At 41.1% G+C, this 17,061-nt stretch overlaps 2 protein-coding genes across 3 annotated transcripts in view; one reads left to right on the forward strand and one right to left on the reverse strand.

Annotated features, from left to right (window-relative positions):
* Positions 1 to 8,141, forward strand: part of tmem241 (transmembrane protein 241) — a 39,071-nt gene extending 30,930 nt beyond the window's left edge. Inside the window, exons 12-15 of the mRNA XM_084323078.1 lie at positions 536 to 605; positions 997 to 1,090; positions 1,719 to 1,783; positions 6,910 to 8,141. Of these exons, the coding sequence (XP_084179204.1) occupies positions 536 to 605; positions 997 to 1,090; positions 1,719 to 1,783; positions 6,910 to 6,973 (293 nt within the window). The 3' untranslated portion in view covers positions 6,974 to 8,141. The remainder of the gene's footprint in view (positions 1 to 535; positions 606 to 996; positions 1,091 to 1,718; positions 1,784 to 6,909) is intronic.
* A 6,831-nt stretch (positions 8,142 to 14,972) lies between these two features.
* The window catches only part of rbbp8 (retinoblastoma binding protein 8), an 80,516-nt gene continuing 78,427 nt past the window's right edge, over positions 14,973 to 17,061 (reverse strand). For both annotated transcript variants that reach the window (XM_084322701.1, XM_084322700.1), the window contains exon 19: positions 14,973 to 15,194. In XM_084322701.1, coding sequence (XP_084178827.1) covers positions 15,100 to 15,194 — 95 coding nt within the window. In that variant the 3' untranslated portion in view covers positions 14,973 to 15,099. The remainder of the gene's footprint in view (positions 15,195 to 17,061) is intronic.

The raw sequence follows: 17,061 nt of genomic DNA on the forward strand, positions 1-17,061 counted from the left end.
TAGTTCTCAGTCTTTCGACCATGGTCTGTGTGTTTTGTATCCAGGTTATTCTCCAAGGAAACACTAAATGGTCGAAACAGACTACTTTACATCTTTCTTTGGATAATGTGATAGAAAAAATTGGTTGTACACATTTACTACACAGACTAACCATTGAGGCATTCAATCTTTTAGCACTGTTTTCAAGAAGAAGGTTGTTATAAACCACAAAACAGTTTCATTTAGCACCAGCCACGTTTCAGACATTAACAGAAACTCCTTAAAGTCGCTTTAAAATTAAACCCACATGCGTGAACATGCACAGAATTCATATATTTATTCCAACCAGACATGATCGATTGAAGCATTTACATGGCTATTGGGTACTGATATTTTTGGATTACCACCCCTTTCATACAGAGATTGAAAAAGATTATTTGTGGAATATGAAGCTGCATGTAAACACAGCTACTGTTCTTCTATGCTGAAAACAAACTAAACAAACGAACATCAACAGATGTATTGTAGGCGAAACTCTGTTCTCCGACCTCTCTAGGTGACCTCCTGGGTGCCTTGGAATTCCCTTCCCTTCGATCCTACAGGTTTTATTGCGGTTGCTGTGCCAGGTGAGGGCGTCATTAGACAGCTAGTATCTGTCCCTACCCTTTACCAGCGTTATGACATTGTTATTGTTTAAATGTTGTCTTACTGTTGTGTCAATCAATCAATCAATCAATTACATTTACATTTATTCATTTATCCAAAGCCACTTACAAATTGTGTACAAGTCAGCAGGAGGGGTACACCTCTGGTGTACTGTAAGGGCAAGTGGTATTGTTTGTCTAGTAATGTCGAACTTGAGTGCTTAGATTTCTAGTATGTGGGATCCTGTAAAGCCAGTGGATGGATGAGGAGTGCCATAGACACTTTTCTTGAACAGTATACATCATGTTGCCTCTACATTGTGAGCGGCGCCACAACTCTCACTACCTTCTAACACTTCATCTCGTTTCACAGTGGTTTGCTGGGCTTTTTTCTACTACTGGCGACGTTCAAACTGAAGAGCGGTTTGCCACTTGAGCACAGCAGGGCCTGGATCTTTTTGTCTAAGGTAATTGCTCGCCTTTTACGATAATCTTCATATTTAGTTATGTGCTGATTAGTAGAGATGGTATCAAGTAGTGCTTAAATAACCGTTAAAAGAAATGAGCTAAAGACAAAATATGGACCGTCATCAATTCAAACCACTTCTTCAACCAAGACTTTCTCCAGACCAGAGGTGTCTCTTATGTGCAGTTAATATTAGATACAGTATATCTCCATACACCAGTGCTGGAATGCTATTGTTTCTCTTTGGACTGGACATCATTTTCCAGAAAGGAGGCGAATACCCTTATAGCTAGCTTAGAGATGAGAAAGGTCATTATAATGGTTTTGTAGGTTTCCATTCACATGCGTTTCACCGCTGTGGTCTTATTGGTAGCCCTGGTCCGTTTGATCACCTCTACTGGAAGGCAAGAACTAGTGGACAGTAGAAGAATTTGTATAATTTTTTCACTTTTTTTTCTCTCTTCTCTCTCTTCCTCTTTCAATTCCCAGAAGTACCATTAAAGGGGGGATGCCAACTTCAATGTTATTCCAAAACACACTTTCAGAGCATTATGAGACAAATGCACAGGCGTATTACAAACTGCCTCAGGAGAGACATACGTTTAGCTAATGTTACACTTTCTACCCAGGTCACTGCCATATGCCTTTCTCCATTCATTTTTTACATGGATGTCAACACTCCATCTCTTATCTGGTAAGTAGTCCACCTTCAAACCAGAATCACCTTATTTTCCAGGTACAGAGAATGAACGTATCTTGATGAAATTGGCGCAACAACAACTGAGTCCTTCACAGCTCATAGCCGACTTAAAGGGAAAACCCACCCTAAAGTCAAATTCACATATGCTATTTCTAAAGTGTTACTACAGTAACACTTTACAGGGTCACATTTGAGTCCTTTTCAATGAGTTAATATAGGTCTTTGAGGTCCCTTAAACATGTCTCTGAAGTCTTTTGCTGAAGAAAACCACTCGGATTATGCATTCTAACAGCCTCTATGCCTCTCTGTTTGAGTCCTGTTCTCATTCTAACAGCCTCTATGCCTCTCTGTTTGAGTCCTGTTCTCAATGGACTGTTTATGTACCTGTAATGAGCGAGCCGCTTTTATCGTACAAATATGCTAATTATAATACATCTAGCAGTGGTGGCAGACTAGACATTGCAGATCAAATATGACTCAATATCCAGCAAAGGTATAGGATTCTTCGTTATTCAATCTTATCATCAACACATTTAATCAAGATACACATTTTTATCAGTGTTGAGACACTGAGAAAATCATTCTCTAAAAACTATGCAAAACACAGAACTTTCACAAGTTGTGAATATGACCAACAAGTCTCTCCTTAAAGAATATATACACCCACCGTCGCCACCTACTGGACTATTGTGAAAATGCACAGTGTTGGTTTGAGAGAGGGGTGGGGGAGGACATCTCTATGACAGCGGATCACTAGCTGCAGTTACATAGACAATATTTCCCCATCCACATTGAAATCATCCAGATTGGACACAAATCAATCTTCTAGATGGACTCTAAATAAGCTGAACTGCATGTACATGGCCCCAAAGCATGTACTCAGAATATTACTTGTGACATGCCCAGAAAGACCCTGCCTACACATCTTGCACTTGCCACCTATTCTGCTGCTTATTATTTATAATAAATGATTATTTATGAAGAAAGAAGCACAGAAACTCAGATACTGTGCCCAGCAGCACACATGGGTTTATTTTGATAGCTCTCTGCATAATATTTAATTTGGAACAGCTCGTTGTTTCAAGCCTTTCAACCTTGCTCATCCCTGGCCGTGGAGTAAATTAGTTTGACCATCTGTTGATGTAATTTTGTGTTGTTAAAAGGCAGCATGAAATGATGTAGATGAAAAAATAGCAATACCTTGTCTCATAGGGACTGCTACCTTATCATTTCATTGAGCTGTAAATAATTAACACAACACAATGATTATATGTCCCCGATTACATCACTGGTGGCCACTTTCAAACTCATTTTCTCTCAATAACTGTCAAACTAAATGAATAAAATAAGATATTCCTTTATTGATCCCCTTGAGGAAATTCAGGCATCATAGCAGCATGGGGGAGGGGAGGTACAGGTAGAAGACATACAGGTACAGATCACAGAATTATAGTACAGTGGAGAAGTAAAAAATTAAAAATAGAATAAAAAGGCAGTGTATACAATATAATTAACTCTGGACATGCGCATATGGGCAACAAGGTGTGAGATGAGGGTATGTATGCCCTCTGTTATATTTGCCCTACAATAAATAGTTCAAGTTTCTTTATTAGTTGTCATACAGAAGTACAGAATACCTTTATATAAAATGCTTCTTTCTGTTTTGCTCCAGAGATTGTGCTACATAAAAATAGATAAGTATAAAGTATAGTAAGTATAAAATAGAAGTCAAGTACGTAGACAAAGGTGTTCAATATATACATATATACAATGTACAATGCGGAGTAGAAAAGTTACAATATACTATATACTATACAGTACAATGCAGAAATTAGATGAGGTACAATTTACAGTAAGGTGTAATGAGGTATGGGTTGTAGTGCAAATTCTTTGCCAATAAATATGAAGTGTGTTTAGGTGTTCTAAAGTGGGTAAAGTGGGTGCTGCAGTGAGTTGTTTGTTTAAAGTGAGTGTGCGTGTGGATGTGTGTGCTGTGAGTGCATTTGATGGTTGTTACGATTGTTCATTGTTCAATCCTTGTTCATTGAGCAATCATTGTTCATTGAGCATCCTGATGGCCTGGGGATAGAAGCTCCTTCTGAGTCTCTCTGTGCTTGCCATGAGACTCCGGTATCGCTTGCCTGACCGCAGCAGTTCAAAGAGGCAGTTGTTTGGGTGGCTGGAGTCTTTGATTATTCTCTTAGCCTTGCCCATGCACCGCTTGTTGTAAATGCCTTGGAGAGTGGGAAGCCCCCCTCCAATTGTGCGTTCGGCTGAACGGGCCACTTTCTGTAGTCTGCTGCGGTCTTGTGCAGTGCTATTCCCAAACCAGGAGGTGATATTGCCAGTCAGGATACTCTCTATTGTGCATGAGTAGAAGTTCTTGAGGATCTTCTGACTCACGTTGAACTTCCTTAAGCGCCTAAGGAAGTAGAGGCGTTGTTGTGCCTTCTTGATAACACTGTCAATGTGTGTGGTCCATGTCAAGTCCTCGGATATGTGGACTCCGAGGTACTTAAAACTGTTCACTCTCTCAACCGGTGCCCCATCGATGCTGAGGGGGCTGTAATCCCTGACCCCCGACCTCCTAAAGTCCACAATCATCTCCTTTGTTTTGCTGACGTTCAGGGAGAGGCAGTTCTCTTGACACCATCCCGCTAGAACCTTAACCTCCTCCAGGTAGGCCCTCTCGTCGTTTGCAGAGATCAGGCCCACCACTACTGTGTCGTCAGCAAATTTGATGATTGTGTTGTTGTTCCGCTGTGCCACTCAGTCATGTGTGTACAGGGAGTAGAGGAGGGGACTCGGGACACAGTTACAATATATAATCTAATCATCTTAATATAATCTAATCTAATATATAATCTAAAAATGCTAAAAGCTAAATATATGCTCTGATAAAGTATACAGTATTCACATAAGGTGCGGTATGCATAAGGTAAGTATATTGTCCTTTTAGGTGGGAGTCAGCTACTAGGTTCCCAGTAGTTGGATGTCTGGTGGCAGTCCCTGCCCACTGTTGTGGAGCCTGATGGCCGCTGGTATGAAGGACTGGCAGAGGCGGTTAGTTGAGTGTCGGGGGGGGGGTTTATGAGTCTGTGACTGAACGTGCTTCTCATCTTGACTAGCTCGTCGTAGAGGGGGTGGGAGGGATTCTCCAGGATAGCGGCCAACTTCCTTCTCATCCCTCTCTCTGCCACCACCTCTAGTCTGACCAGCTCGACTCCCACCACGGAGCTAGCCTTCCTCACAAGCTTGTTCAGTTTGTTGGTGTCCCTCGAGTTGATGTAGTTGAATGTGTGGAAAACTGTTTACTTTTGTGAAGTGCCCCTTTAACTCTAATAAGCTTCTTCGCTGTTTTTCATTCTAAGAAATAAAATAATTATAATTAAAGGTTCACTCTGACTCCCAGTGAAACTACTTGCGGTCAGGTGAAAAGTGGCTGGCGACTCCACATGTATCGGAGGAGGCATGTGGTAGTCTACACCCTCCCCAGACCAACAGTAGGGCAGCATGTGGTAGTCTATACCCTCCCCAGACCCACAGTAGGGCAGCATGTGGTAGTCTACTCCAGGGGTTCCCAAACCTTTCAGGCCGCGACCCCCAAATAACGGTGTCAGAGAGCCGCGACCCCCACTATTATAGGAGGTAAAAAAAATATAATATATATATATTTATTTTAATAAATGGAAATGTATGGTTGAAACATGCAAACGTTCAAACGCACACACACTAATAAGCATTGGAGGCTTTTAACCAGGGCCGGACTGGGGAAATCATTCAGGCCAGGAAATAGTGCAAAATATAGCCCCAGTCAGGCCACTTTTTAAGCAGGGCGTCTGGGGGTCCCCCACCAGGATTTTTTTTTGTTACAAAGACTTCATTTCCTGCATTCTGGTGCAGGAATTATTTTATTTGTACCCTTTAAATGCCAGTGTTTGTGATGGCATCACAAATTATTGTTAAAAAACAGGCTAGCATATGTATGATTAGCAACAACACAGATTTGTATGGATTTTCAGTTTTTGTAATTGATCAAAAATACAATCTTATTCAACTTCAGCCCTGATCATAACACCACATATTCATTTTATAATTCTAACCCTTTAAATGCCAGTGTGTGTGATGGCATATATTTGCAATATATCAAATGCAAAGTAGATTTTTCTGGGGGGGATTATTACAGGCATGTGTCAATGATTAGCAGTTTTTTGTAAGGGTCCCGCCTCCACCAATCACATGCGGCTGTGTGTGTGAGAGCGAGAGAGATAGTTCTCCAACTTGTGCGAGTTGCAGTGATCTCCTGGTTGTTCCCCACCTAGGTTATCTAACTATTGCGCTGGTGCAACTAGAAACACTGGCCTGGCCTGCTTCTAAGTTCAGTGGCCTGACTGCATTAAAAAAAATAAAAAATAAAAATTGGATTTTTTTTCAAATCATCTGGCGCAACAACTAGGAGGGTATTGGCATGACTAAATTGGGGAATAGGAGCAAATGTGAAAAGACAAAAAAAAATATATACTGTGTATATATTTGTAAACAGAATTGATATACTGTGTGTATATATATATATATAAACAGAATTGCAGGTCCAATTTCAAACAACAGTAAAACACTAAAGGATCATGGCATCCTTTTTTTTATTAGCTTATTTGCCATTTCGTAACTTTACGGTAAGCTAATGGTCCATATCCACTTCGTCATTGGGTAAGATAGCTAGCACACTGCGGGTCTCTGTCTGTACTGCACGCACAGAGATAAGATGGGTACCTATCTTATTGTCCGACTCTGGGGAAGACGGCAAATAAGCTAATTTCCCCCAAAATGTGCATGTTCCTTTAACTTTTCAGGTGTCTTTCTAGCTTCAGTCCAGGGACCCAGTTTTACTTTGCACACTATTTCTTTATTCAGGTTTGAAAACAGAATATTTTTATAATGTCAACTTTATCTCCTCAAACTCTATAGTGCACTTTTAAAATGTGGTTATATTAATGAAGCATTATCACACTTGACAGATCCTGAGCTCCACCACAAGCGTTGCTTTCAACCCGAGTGAGGCCAGAGCTTGGGATCATTCCGTTGTTCATTTCAGTCATGTTCATCATGGATTTGTGTGACAGTGTCTTTTTCAGCCATGTTGGAGAAGCCCTTTTGATCTATTCTGAGAGAGGATCCCAGGAGTGATGAGAGAACACATTGCCTCACCAAATGTGCCACAACTGAGATTATTTTCAATAATGATTTTCACCCATTAATTATCTATTTTATGTCAATCTTTGAACTTTGCTGACAACTAAAATTAAAATAAATATCTTGTATGAGTTTCTCTGACAGCTCTAGAACCACGTCTTGCACAGACCAAAATGTTTTGAAACTGAGGGTTCAGTTGGGGCCTACCTCAGTGGTTGTGGTAGAGGTCTATAGACTTGTATAGTATAACTTAGATGTGGCTATGGATGGATATAAGCTATTCGGAATGGATAGTCTAATCTAAATGGGTATTGGTTTATGTTAAATAATATCTGTCTGTATGTTGTTGCTTTCTCTGTGCCTAAAGATATTTGAATATATAGTGCTGGACATCTGCCTTGGGGGTACATGTTTTGGTATTTACCTCATTCTGCAACAAATGTGGCCTTAGAGGAAATAGGCAAACTGATGTCATGTTGTGCCTCTTCTGAGTTAATACAGTAGTTCTGGGTGACCTACATTTGTATTGGCTATCTGAGTTATCATATTGGTCTTATAAGATAAGACTTTTTCAAGAAGCATGTTTGGAAAAATACTTTTTTGAAGACTAAATCTTGTTTTTATAAAGAATCATTTTATTTGAAAATAATGATAACAGAACACTGTTTTATTCAATGTAGGCTGTTATTTTTATCATAATTTTGTTAATCATCTTTTATAAAAAAATTAAAAAGGAAACTCATTGAATAAAACAATAGGCTGTTCTTTTTTTATTTTTTCCCCCTCCTTTTTCCTCCGATTTTCTCCCATCCCAATGTTAGTCGTTATGCCAATTCCCAATCCCCTTCCTGGTCGCTGCGCACTTACCCCCCACAGTCGGTCTGGGAGAGTGGAGGCTATCACGTGCTTCCTCCGACACACGTCTAGCCAATCAACCGCTTCTTTTCACCTGGCAGCGCGGACTCTCACTGAGAGGGTGTAACGTGTGGAAGGATCACACTACCCCCCTTAGATCCTATCCGCGCTGAGCAGGCGCCCCGACCGAACTGTAGGAGTCGCTGTTTACAATGACCCGGACCCAGCCCGCCAGCTTTCCCACCCTCTAATACAGCCAATTGTATTAGTGTGAACGGCCAGCCAAGCTGGTGACAACGCCGGAGCTGTGAGCTGGATTCGAACAGGACAGGCGAATCCAGCGTCTCCGGTGTTGGTGACGAACGCAATCTCCGCCACCTGACCGCCCAACAATAGGCTGTTCTTAACATATTTTGGTTAACATCGTTTCAATTACTGTTTGCATTTCTAAGCCCTTTTGGCCTCGCCATTTGGGTGACTCTTCTGAGTTAATAGTTCTGGGACCTACATATGGATGGGTTATCAGAGTTAATAGTTCTGTATGGTAAACGGTGATTGACAGATGGTACATGAAACCGTTTCCCAGGACAACTTCTCAGATGCATCATGCAAACTGACACTACCTTGAGAAACTCCCATGGTAAAAGACCACAGGCAAAAATGTATCTGGAGCCAGGCGGGTCTTAAATCGATCACATGACTCCCTAGTTCTATACCCTCTTGATACAACTGTCAGCATGACTGACAGTTCCTGGTCTGAAGTTTAAGACCTGGCATACGGGCGGGAAACCCTGACCTGGACTTTCTGACTTTGACTGAAAAGGTAATGTTCTGTGAGTATGTGGGTTATAATATGTGTTTGGGTGGACTATATTGTTTTGATATGGAACTGCAGCAGTTTTCCTGTTGGATCTGTATCACCCACCCATCCATACATACACACTCCCCCCACTACTAACTGATTACTGGCGTTTTCAATATATTTATTTTTGCATTTAAAAAGGTGCTATAGATAACATTCAGCCACTCAATGTCGCCTCCAGCATGTCATTTATCCAACCAGGTGCATTCCACATAGGGAAATGGGAAGTAGGGAGGGGACGTGTGCATGCAACATGTAAACAACATTCATTTTGGACCTGCCAACATTTCTAAAATGATCAATTCATTAATCAATAATTGTTTTTTGGGGGAAAGCAATACTTTTATTCCACACCCTTCTAAAAGCTCTGGATGTATTTGTTTTAATTATTAGTCCATATAAACATGTTATCTACAGCACCTTTAGAGACATGTGGTTGTGTCATTTGTTGTGCATTTCAAGCTGCTTATTTGAGTATTTGAGGTTCACGAGATTCATCCGGTGTATTTTGATACAGGCAGAGCAGCTGTATTCCTACACATTCTATATATGTATTTCAGGGGGAAAAAACATTACATTTTCAAATTGACAAACATTCAAAGTGGATTCAAGTTTATTTGCTGTTGCAATGTTTGCCAATATATATATTATATATTGTTCTCGATTTATTGTTATGTTTCTTTGATTGAATAGTCGTTTTTGTATTTCTTTTTTGGTCTAGATTTGTTTGTAGTTTTGTCTTGTTTTTATAAGATTTCATACAAATTAAATAATAAATAAAATTACTTGTGGAAAAAAAAGGTTCAGCAGTGTTTTAATGTGGTTAAGAGTTATCATACCAACAAGTGAGCTTTAGGAGCTAGACATGTTTTAATGTGCTTTAAAAAAAAAGAAGAAGTAAATGGCACTCTTACCATGCATAATGATGCGTATGATGTTATAATGGTGGATGACAATGCAATGACAATGTGAATAACGCACCACTTCAAAAAGATTTTCTTTGCCCCAAAACATACCCTTTTTGATGCTGCTCGAGAAAATATTCTTCCAGTGGACTACTGAATACATTTTGAATGGACATGCGAGTCAAAACTTGATAACAAGGCCATAACAAGGTGTGTTATTCACATTGTCATTTACAGATGCTTTTATCCTAAGCGACTCACAAGTTCTGTACAAGTCAGCAAGAAGGGTACAACTATTTTAGCCGAGTAACAATGTTCATCAAACAGTGTTGAAACTTGGGTGCTGCAGTGTTGAGAGCATAGTTGTAAAGAGTAAGACATAGTATAGTAGGAAGAGTGCATGATAAGGACTGTAAGAAGGTTATTTTTATTTTATTTATGTTTGACATGTAGGTATAGTATTTCATGTTGTGTGGGAGGGGGGTGTAAATGTAGGCCAGCATCAATAACGTGTGGTAAACAGGCCTTTTGGCCTCATAGTAAGAGGCACATGTAACCAACCCTTAGTTACAGTGTGATAACTCCTACAATGTTGGTGCTAGAGCAGCAGCGCAACTGGTAGAGGTAGGTTGCTACAGGACACTTGACACCAATCGGGCACCGACCATTGGCTGTCTGAAAGCAGAGGCCAAAAGAAAATATTTCCACCCGTGACTAAATTAATCATGTGTACAATAGTTTCCTGTTACACCTTCAATCCACTGTGTCTGTGTTGCCGTTTAGGAACCTACTACCCAGAGGTAATGGTTACGTGGTTACATCCAGGTGGACCTGTGCCATCTGTCTAAACGGTTTCTTTTCTCCTTTACTTGTATTTGTTTTTTGACCAGTTCTAACTTGCCTGTAATCTCAACAGCATTGGAAATGAGGGAAAACCTCAATGGATTCTTTCAAGAATAAATAAAGGTTTGAAATGAAAAGATTTGTTTCCAGTTTAGTTTAGTTATTATCATCGTTCAGCCAGACCTTGTAAGGTCGGAGATTTCAGAGTAGTAGACTATAACTTAGATGTGGCTATGGATGGATATAAGCTATTCGGAATGGATAGTCTAATCTAAATGGGTATTGGTTTATGTTAAAGAATATCTGTCTGTATGTTGTTCAGTGGCGAATCCTTATGGAAGCCAACGGAAGCCATGCCTCCCTATTAAAATATGAATTAATATCAAATATGAAGAAAAAAAAATGTAATATAGTTTACATTATTATTATTATTGTGTTATAATTTTTTTTTTTTTTTTTTTTAAATGTCTCCCTCTACTCCTTCTCACTCCCTCTAACACACTGTCGGACTCACTGCAGCTATAGAGAGGAGGCAGGGGGTAGGTCTCTTTCTCCAGCCTCAACCATGTGATTCATGTATCTAGAGTCCAAAACCGATCCTAGCCAATCAGATTCGAGCTGACTGCCACACCTTAAAAGTTTAAAACGGGGCTGTGAGAAGAATCCTGAGTGTGGCCTCCCCTTTGCACTCATTTCACATTTTCCCCCCTGGAGGCGGGGCAGGTCAGAACACGTCTGAACGTCATCCCCTCGCGGGATTGATTGAAAATGTTATTAACAGAGCGGGCACGTTCGAATCCTCTATTAGTGTATCTAACATTTAGCACTTTAATAGCAACTTATTTTCGCCGGCGGGACATTTACTGAGGACCAGCAGAGCACACCACTGTGGATATTATGATTTAACAAATCTATCTGGCAAGAGGAGGACCACATTATTGACCAGGTAAGCACTGAGTCACTTATTCCTCCGTAGTAGCCAGGTTAATGTGCACCATCAAGCACTGCTTAAAAGCTAGCGGTGGGTCCAAAATATATCGGATATAAATGTCAAAGGTACCCAGCGTTCCATTAGGGTTTCACACACAGATGCGGCGGGGTTTGAAAGCTCAGCGTTGCTAATAAACATTTTAAATCATTTTTATAAACGAGTAAAACTGAGGCTGAAATGGCTGCTTCCGCATTTTACAGTAGGAGCGCTCTGATGGCTGGGCGCGCCGCGCAACAGACACGTGAATGAATGAATGAAAACTTCATTTAACAGATTGCAGAATGGGTACAATACAGTACGGCTCAATACACACAATTGTTAAGGGGATGCAGACCAGAGAAATACGTTTGTCTTGTCTTGTTTGTCTAGACTCTAGTCTAGACGTTTGTCTAATAGACAGTCATATTCTCTCCCGGCCGTATGTATATTTCTCTCCCACCCACCCACCCACCCCCTCCTAATGTACAGTCCCCTCCCCATCATATGTATATAGTATACTCTGTCAGGATCTATGGGTAACAGTACTGTATATTTGAATATCGTATATGTCACAAATGTAACCATACTAAATACCTGTATGTCATGTATGTCCCTATGCCATAAATGTCATGTATGTTGTGTATGTCCCTATGCCATAAATGTCATGATGTCTTGTATGTCATAAATGTCACTATGAATTGAAAATGGGGGACCCTGATGTAAACAAGACAAACGTCTTTCTCTGGTCTGCATCCCCTTATACAATTGTGTGTATTGAGCCGTACTGTATTGTACCCATTCTGCAATCTGTTAAGAAAGTTTGACTGGGCGAGCTCCCGTAGCTCACCGCGTATCTCGGCGCTATTTCGGCGTCGGGGACAACCGTGCTCGTCACGGATCTGGGGTACACGAGTTCGACTCCCGGACTCGCCGTATTTTCTCAGAGTGTCTTCCCCTACTCTACATCCTATTCAACCTGTTTCTGTCGGTCATGCTTGACCAGAAAAGCGATAAACGCTAAAAAATGAAGTTTAAAAAAAAAAAAAAAAGTTTGACAGGCCGCCGAGCCATACTGTAGTGTACATGGTGACTGCTTGACTGCTGCTTGAAAAAAAAAAAAAAAAAAAATTATAATTTTTTTTGGCTTCCCCTGTTATTTTACCCACGCGACGCCACTGATGTTGTTGCTTCCTCTGTGCCTAAAGATATTTGAATATATAGTGCTGGACATCTGCCTTGGGGGTACATGTTTTGGTATTTACCTCATTCTGCAACAAATGTGGCCTTAGAGGAAATAGGCAAACCGATGTCATGTTGTGCCTCTTCTGAGTTAATAGTTCTGGGTGACCTACATTTGTATTGACTATCTGAGTTATCATATTGGTCTTATAAGATAAGACTTTTTCAAGAAGCATGTTTGGAAAAATACTTTTTTGAAGACCAAATCTTGTTTTTTATAAAGAAACTCATTTTATTTGAAAATAATGATAACAGAACACATTGTTTTATTCAATGTAGGCTGTTATTTTTATCATAATTTGGTTAAAATCATATTTTATAAAAAATGTAAAAGGAAACGCATTGAATAAAACAATAGGCTGTTCTTGAACATCTTTTGGTTAACATCTTTTCAATTACGGTTTGCATTTCTAAGCCCTTTTGGCCTCGCCATTTGGGTGACTGAGTTAATAGTTCTGGGACCTACATGGATGGGTTATCAGAGTTAATAGTTCTGTATGGTAAACGGTGATTGACAGATGGTACATGAAACCGTTTCCCAGGACAACTTCTCAGATGCATCATGCAAACGGACACTACCTTGAGAAACTCCCATGGTAAAAGACCACAGGCAAAAATGTATCTGGAGCCAGGCGGGTCTTAAATCGATCACATGACTCCCTAGTTCTATACCCTCTTGATACAACTGTCGGCATGACTGACAGTTCCTGGTCGGAAGTTTAAGACCTGGCATACGGGCAGGAAACCCTGACCTGGACTTTCTGACTTTGACTGAAAAGGTAATGTTCTGTGAGTATGTGGGTTATAATGTGTTTGGGTGGACTATATTGTTTTGATATGGAACTGAACTGAAACTACGGTGAATAGCAGCAGTTTTCCTGCTGGATCTGTATCACCCACCCATCCATACATAGACACTCCCCCCACTACTAACTGATTAGACTGAAAAGATTTTGTTCCAGTTTAGTTTATAGTTTATCATTCAGCCAGACCTTGTAAGGTCGGAGCTTTCAAAGTTGACCACAGGAAATTTTATTTGAATCAAGTGGTAAATACCAGTGATAAAGTCGGGCAAGTTCCTTGATACCCAAATCTATGAGTTGTGACGTATCACTGACCTTTCATCTTTTGTGGTGCAAACATACTTCATTATGAACATTGAGTATCAAGAGACATCATCAGGAATATGTTGACATGCTGGATTTCCTAAAGACTGGTCAAACCACCCGGATCAAGAAAGAAAGGTTAAATAATAATCTGGCTCTGCTGCCTTGGATTTGATTGGTCCTGACTTTCCAACCTAACTAGTGTACCGGAACGCCATCACCTCGTATATGATTTGGTCACATAATAAATGTACGTCAAGTTGATGAGGACCAACTGAATGCACCATTACAACTTCACCAAACTGAAAGTGAATTTTATGAACATTTGGTTGACTGCATTGATTAATAAAAATGTGTATGATTAATAGAGTTTAACTCATTCAATAATAAACTGGATTGGTTATAAATGAGAAGGCCTAGGGACCTTTAGTGTATAACACACCTTAAATCAATGTGACATTTAAGCATACAGTAGCGTAGCCAACGTAAGGGTCAGAATTCCTACTTATTCTTGGTCATGTGTGTTCCAGTTCCGCTTGGCTTCAGCTTCAAAAGGGACCACATTTGAATTCAGTTCAGAAAAGTGTCTTATTTTCCATAACATTTGTCCACTTCAGCCCCAAATAGAGCCACATTGGAAAGTCACCCTCTGTCACAGATGTTTCATTGAGTTTGGCCCACGACACCCTCAGATGACTCAGTGGTGAATTCCAGTGTCGTAGAACCAGCCCCTCTATACCCACTCTGAGCAGAGCCAGTGTCCTAGAACCATTTACCATTTAGAACCAGCCCCTCTATACCCACTCTGAGCAGACCCAAAACCACAGCCATCGACAACCTCACCATCAATACCACTATCTCAGCATCAACACCACAACCTCACCATCAACACCACAACCTCACCATCAACACCACTATCAGAACCCTTGACATAAAGCCTGGCTACCCTCCAGACCCTATGCGGGGAGAACTGATATCCTACCGATATCCAGCACAGGCTATCTAAAACACATCATCGCCCACTTTCTGTCTATCTAGTGTTAGTAGCTACTAGCTAGTAGTACAGATCTAGAGTTTTATCGCTTTATTTCTTTGTCACAATTCAAGAACCATTCCTGAAATTGGTGGTTTATGAAAAGTTTCAACTCTCAAATCTGTGTGAAGAAACACACTCTTAACAGCATAATGACTTGGCTCTGATGAGGGTCATTAGTAACCATTTAAAAACATTTATTTATCAAAATATATTCCACACATCGAGATATCTACAGAAAATTCAGGGTTACACAATAGTGTAATAATAATAATACATACATACATAGTGCACTATCTAGACCACACTAGGTGTGTTGGTTGTGCTTTGGGGAGAACAGAGCATTGTAGGGTAGTCTCCTCCGTACCCGCGGTTCTGGATTCTCTTCTTCGTTGATGTAACCTAGGATGTAAAAAAAAGAAAAGGGGGGTGTGATCGAAAATATTATCATGTCCATAGCTCTGTGTTAAATCTCTGTACAGCTTTGACTAGTTAATATAGTTAACTACAGCTACAGCTCAGACACTAGGGCGACAACAGTGTTCTTAAAACAACGGCCAAGGCCCAGAACAGTTGGATTTAGATATGACACGTCCAAGGTTCTTTTCGAATTAATCTCGACTCCAGTTCTTGTGTGAGACACGACAAAGCCCCTAAACCCATCTTTTATTTTAATTTTCTCATCTTTGTTAATTTTTGTTTACCTTTCTTGTCATATCTGTTTATCTTTTGATGTCATGTCAACTTCTTTCTCACTTTCTGGTCAGACATTTTGTCTCCGATTGTAAACCGAGCATACCCTCTCTCTGTGGCCACAGAAACAGAATGTTCTATTTTTAAATACAAATTGACTCCTCTAAATTTCTACAGTTCACTGTCATGGCTGATTTAAAATATCCCACAACAGGGGTCACCAAACTGTTTGGGGAGGGGTACATTTCTTTGAATATCCCACTGAGAGATGGGGACTATAAAGTCTGAATACCCCACAGAGAGATGGGGACTGGAGTCTGAATACCCCCCAGAGAGATGGGGACTAGAGAGTCTGAATACCCCACAGGGAGATGGGGACTAGAGAGTCTGAATACCCCACAGGGAGATGGGGACTATAGTCTGAATACCCCACAGAGAGATGGAGACTGGAGTCTGAATACCCCCCAGAGAGATGGGGACTAGAGAGTCTGAATACCCCACAGAGAGATGGGGACTATAGTCTGAATACCCCACAGAGAGATGGGGACTAGAGAGTCTGAATACCCCACAGAGAGATGGGGACTATAGTCTGAATACCCCACAGAGAGATGGGGACTATAGTCTGAATACCCCACAGGGAGATGGGGACTATAGTCTGAATACCCCACAGAGAGATGGGGACTATAGTCTGAATACCCCACAGAGAGATGGGGACTAGAGAGTCTGAATACCCCACAGAGAGATGGGGACTATAGTCTGAATACCCCACAGAGAGATGGGGACTAGAGAGTCTGAATACCCCACAGGGAGATGGGGACTATAGCCTGAATACCCCACAGAGAGATGGGGACTAGAGAGTCTGAATACCCCACAGAGAGATGGGGACTATAGTCTGAATACCCCACTGCGAGATGGGGACTAGAGTCTGAATACCCCACTGATAGATGGGGACTATAGTCTGAATACCCCACAGGGAGATGGGGACTATAGTCTGAATACCCCACAGAGAGATGGGGACTAGAGAGTCTGAATACCCCACAGGGAGATGGGGACTATAGCCTGAATACCCCACAGAGAGATGGGGACTATAGTCTGAATACCCCACTGCGAGATGGGGACTAGAGTCTGAGTACCCCACTGAGAGATGGGGACTAGAGTCTGAATACTGAGAGATGGGGACTAGAGAGTCTGAATACTGAGAGATGGGGACTAGAGTCTGAGTACCCCACTGAGAGATGGGGACTAGAGAGCCTGAATACTGAGAGATGGGGACTATAGTCTGAATACCCCACTGAGAGATGGGGACTAGAGTCTGAGTACCCCACTGAGAGATGGGGACTAGAGTCTGAATACTGAGAGATGGGGACTAGAGTCTGAATACTGAGAGATGGGGACTAGAGTCTGAATACCCCACTGAGAGATGGGGACTAGAGTCTGAATACCCCACTGAGAGATGGGGACTAGAGTCTGAATACTGAGAGATGGGGACTAGAGTCTGAATACTGAGAGATGGGGACTAGTGTCTGAGTACCCCACTGAGAGATGGGGACTAGAGTCTGAATACTGAGAGATGGGG

This window comes from Notolepis coatsorum, assembly GCF_963971535.1.
Source record: "Notolepis coatsorum genome assembly, chromosome: 10".
NCBI lineage: Eukaryota > Metazoa > Chordata > Actinopteri > Aulopiformes > Paralepididae > Notolepis > Notolepis coatsorum.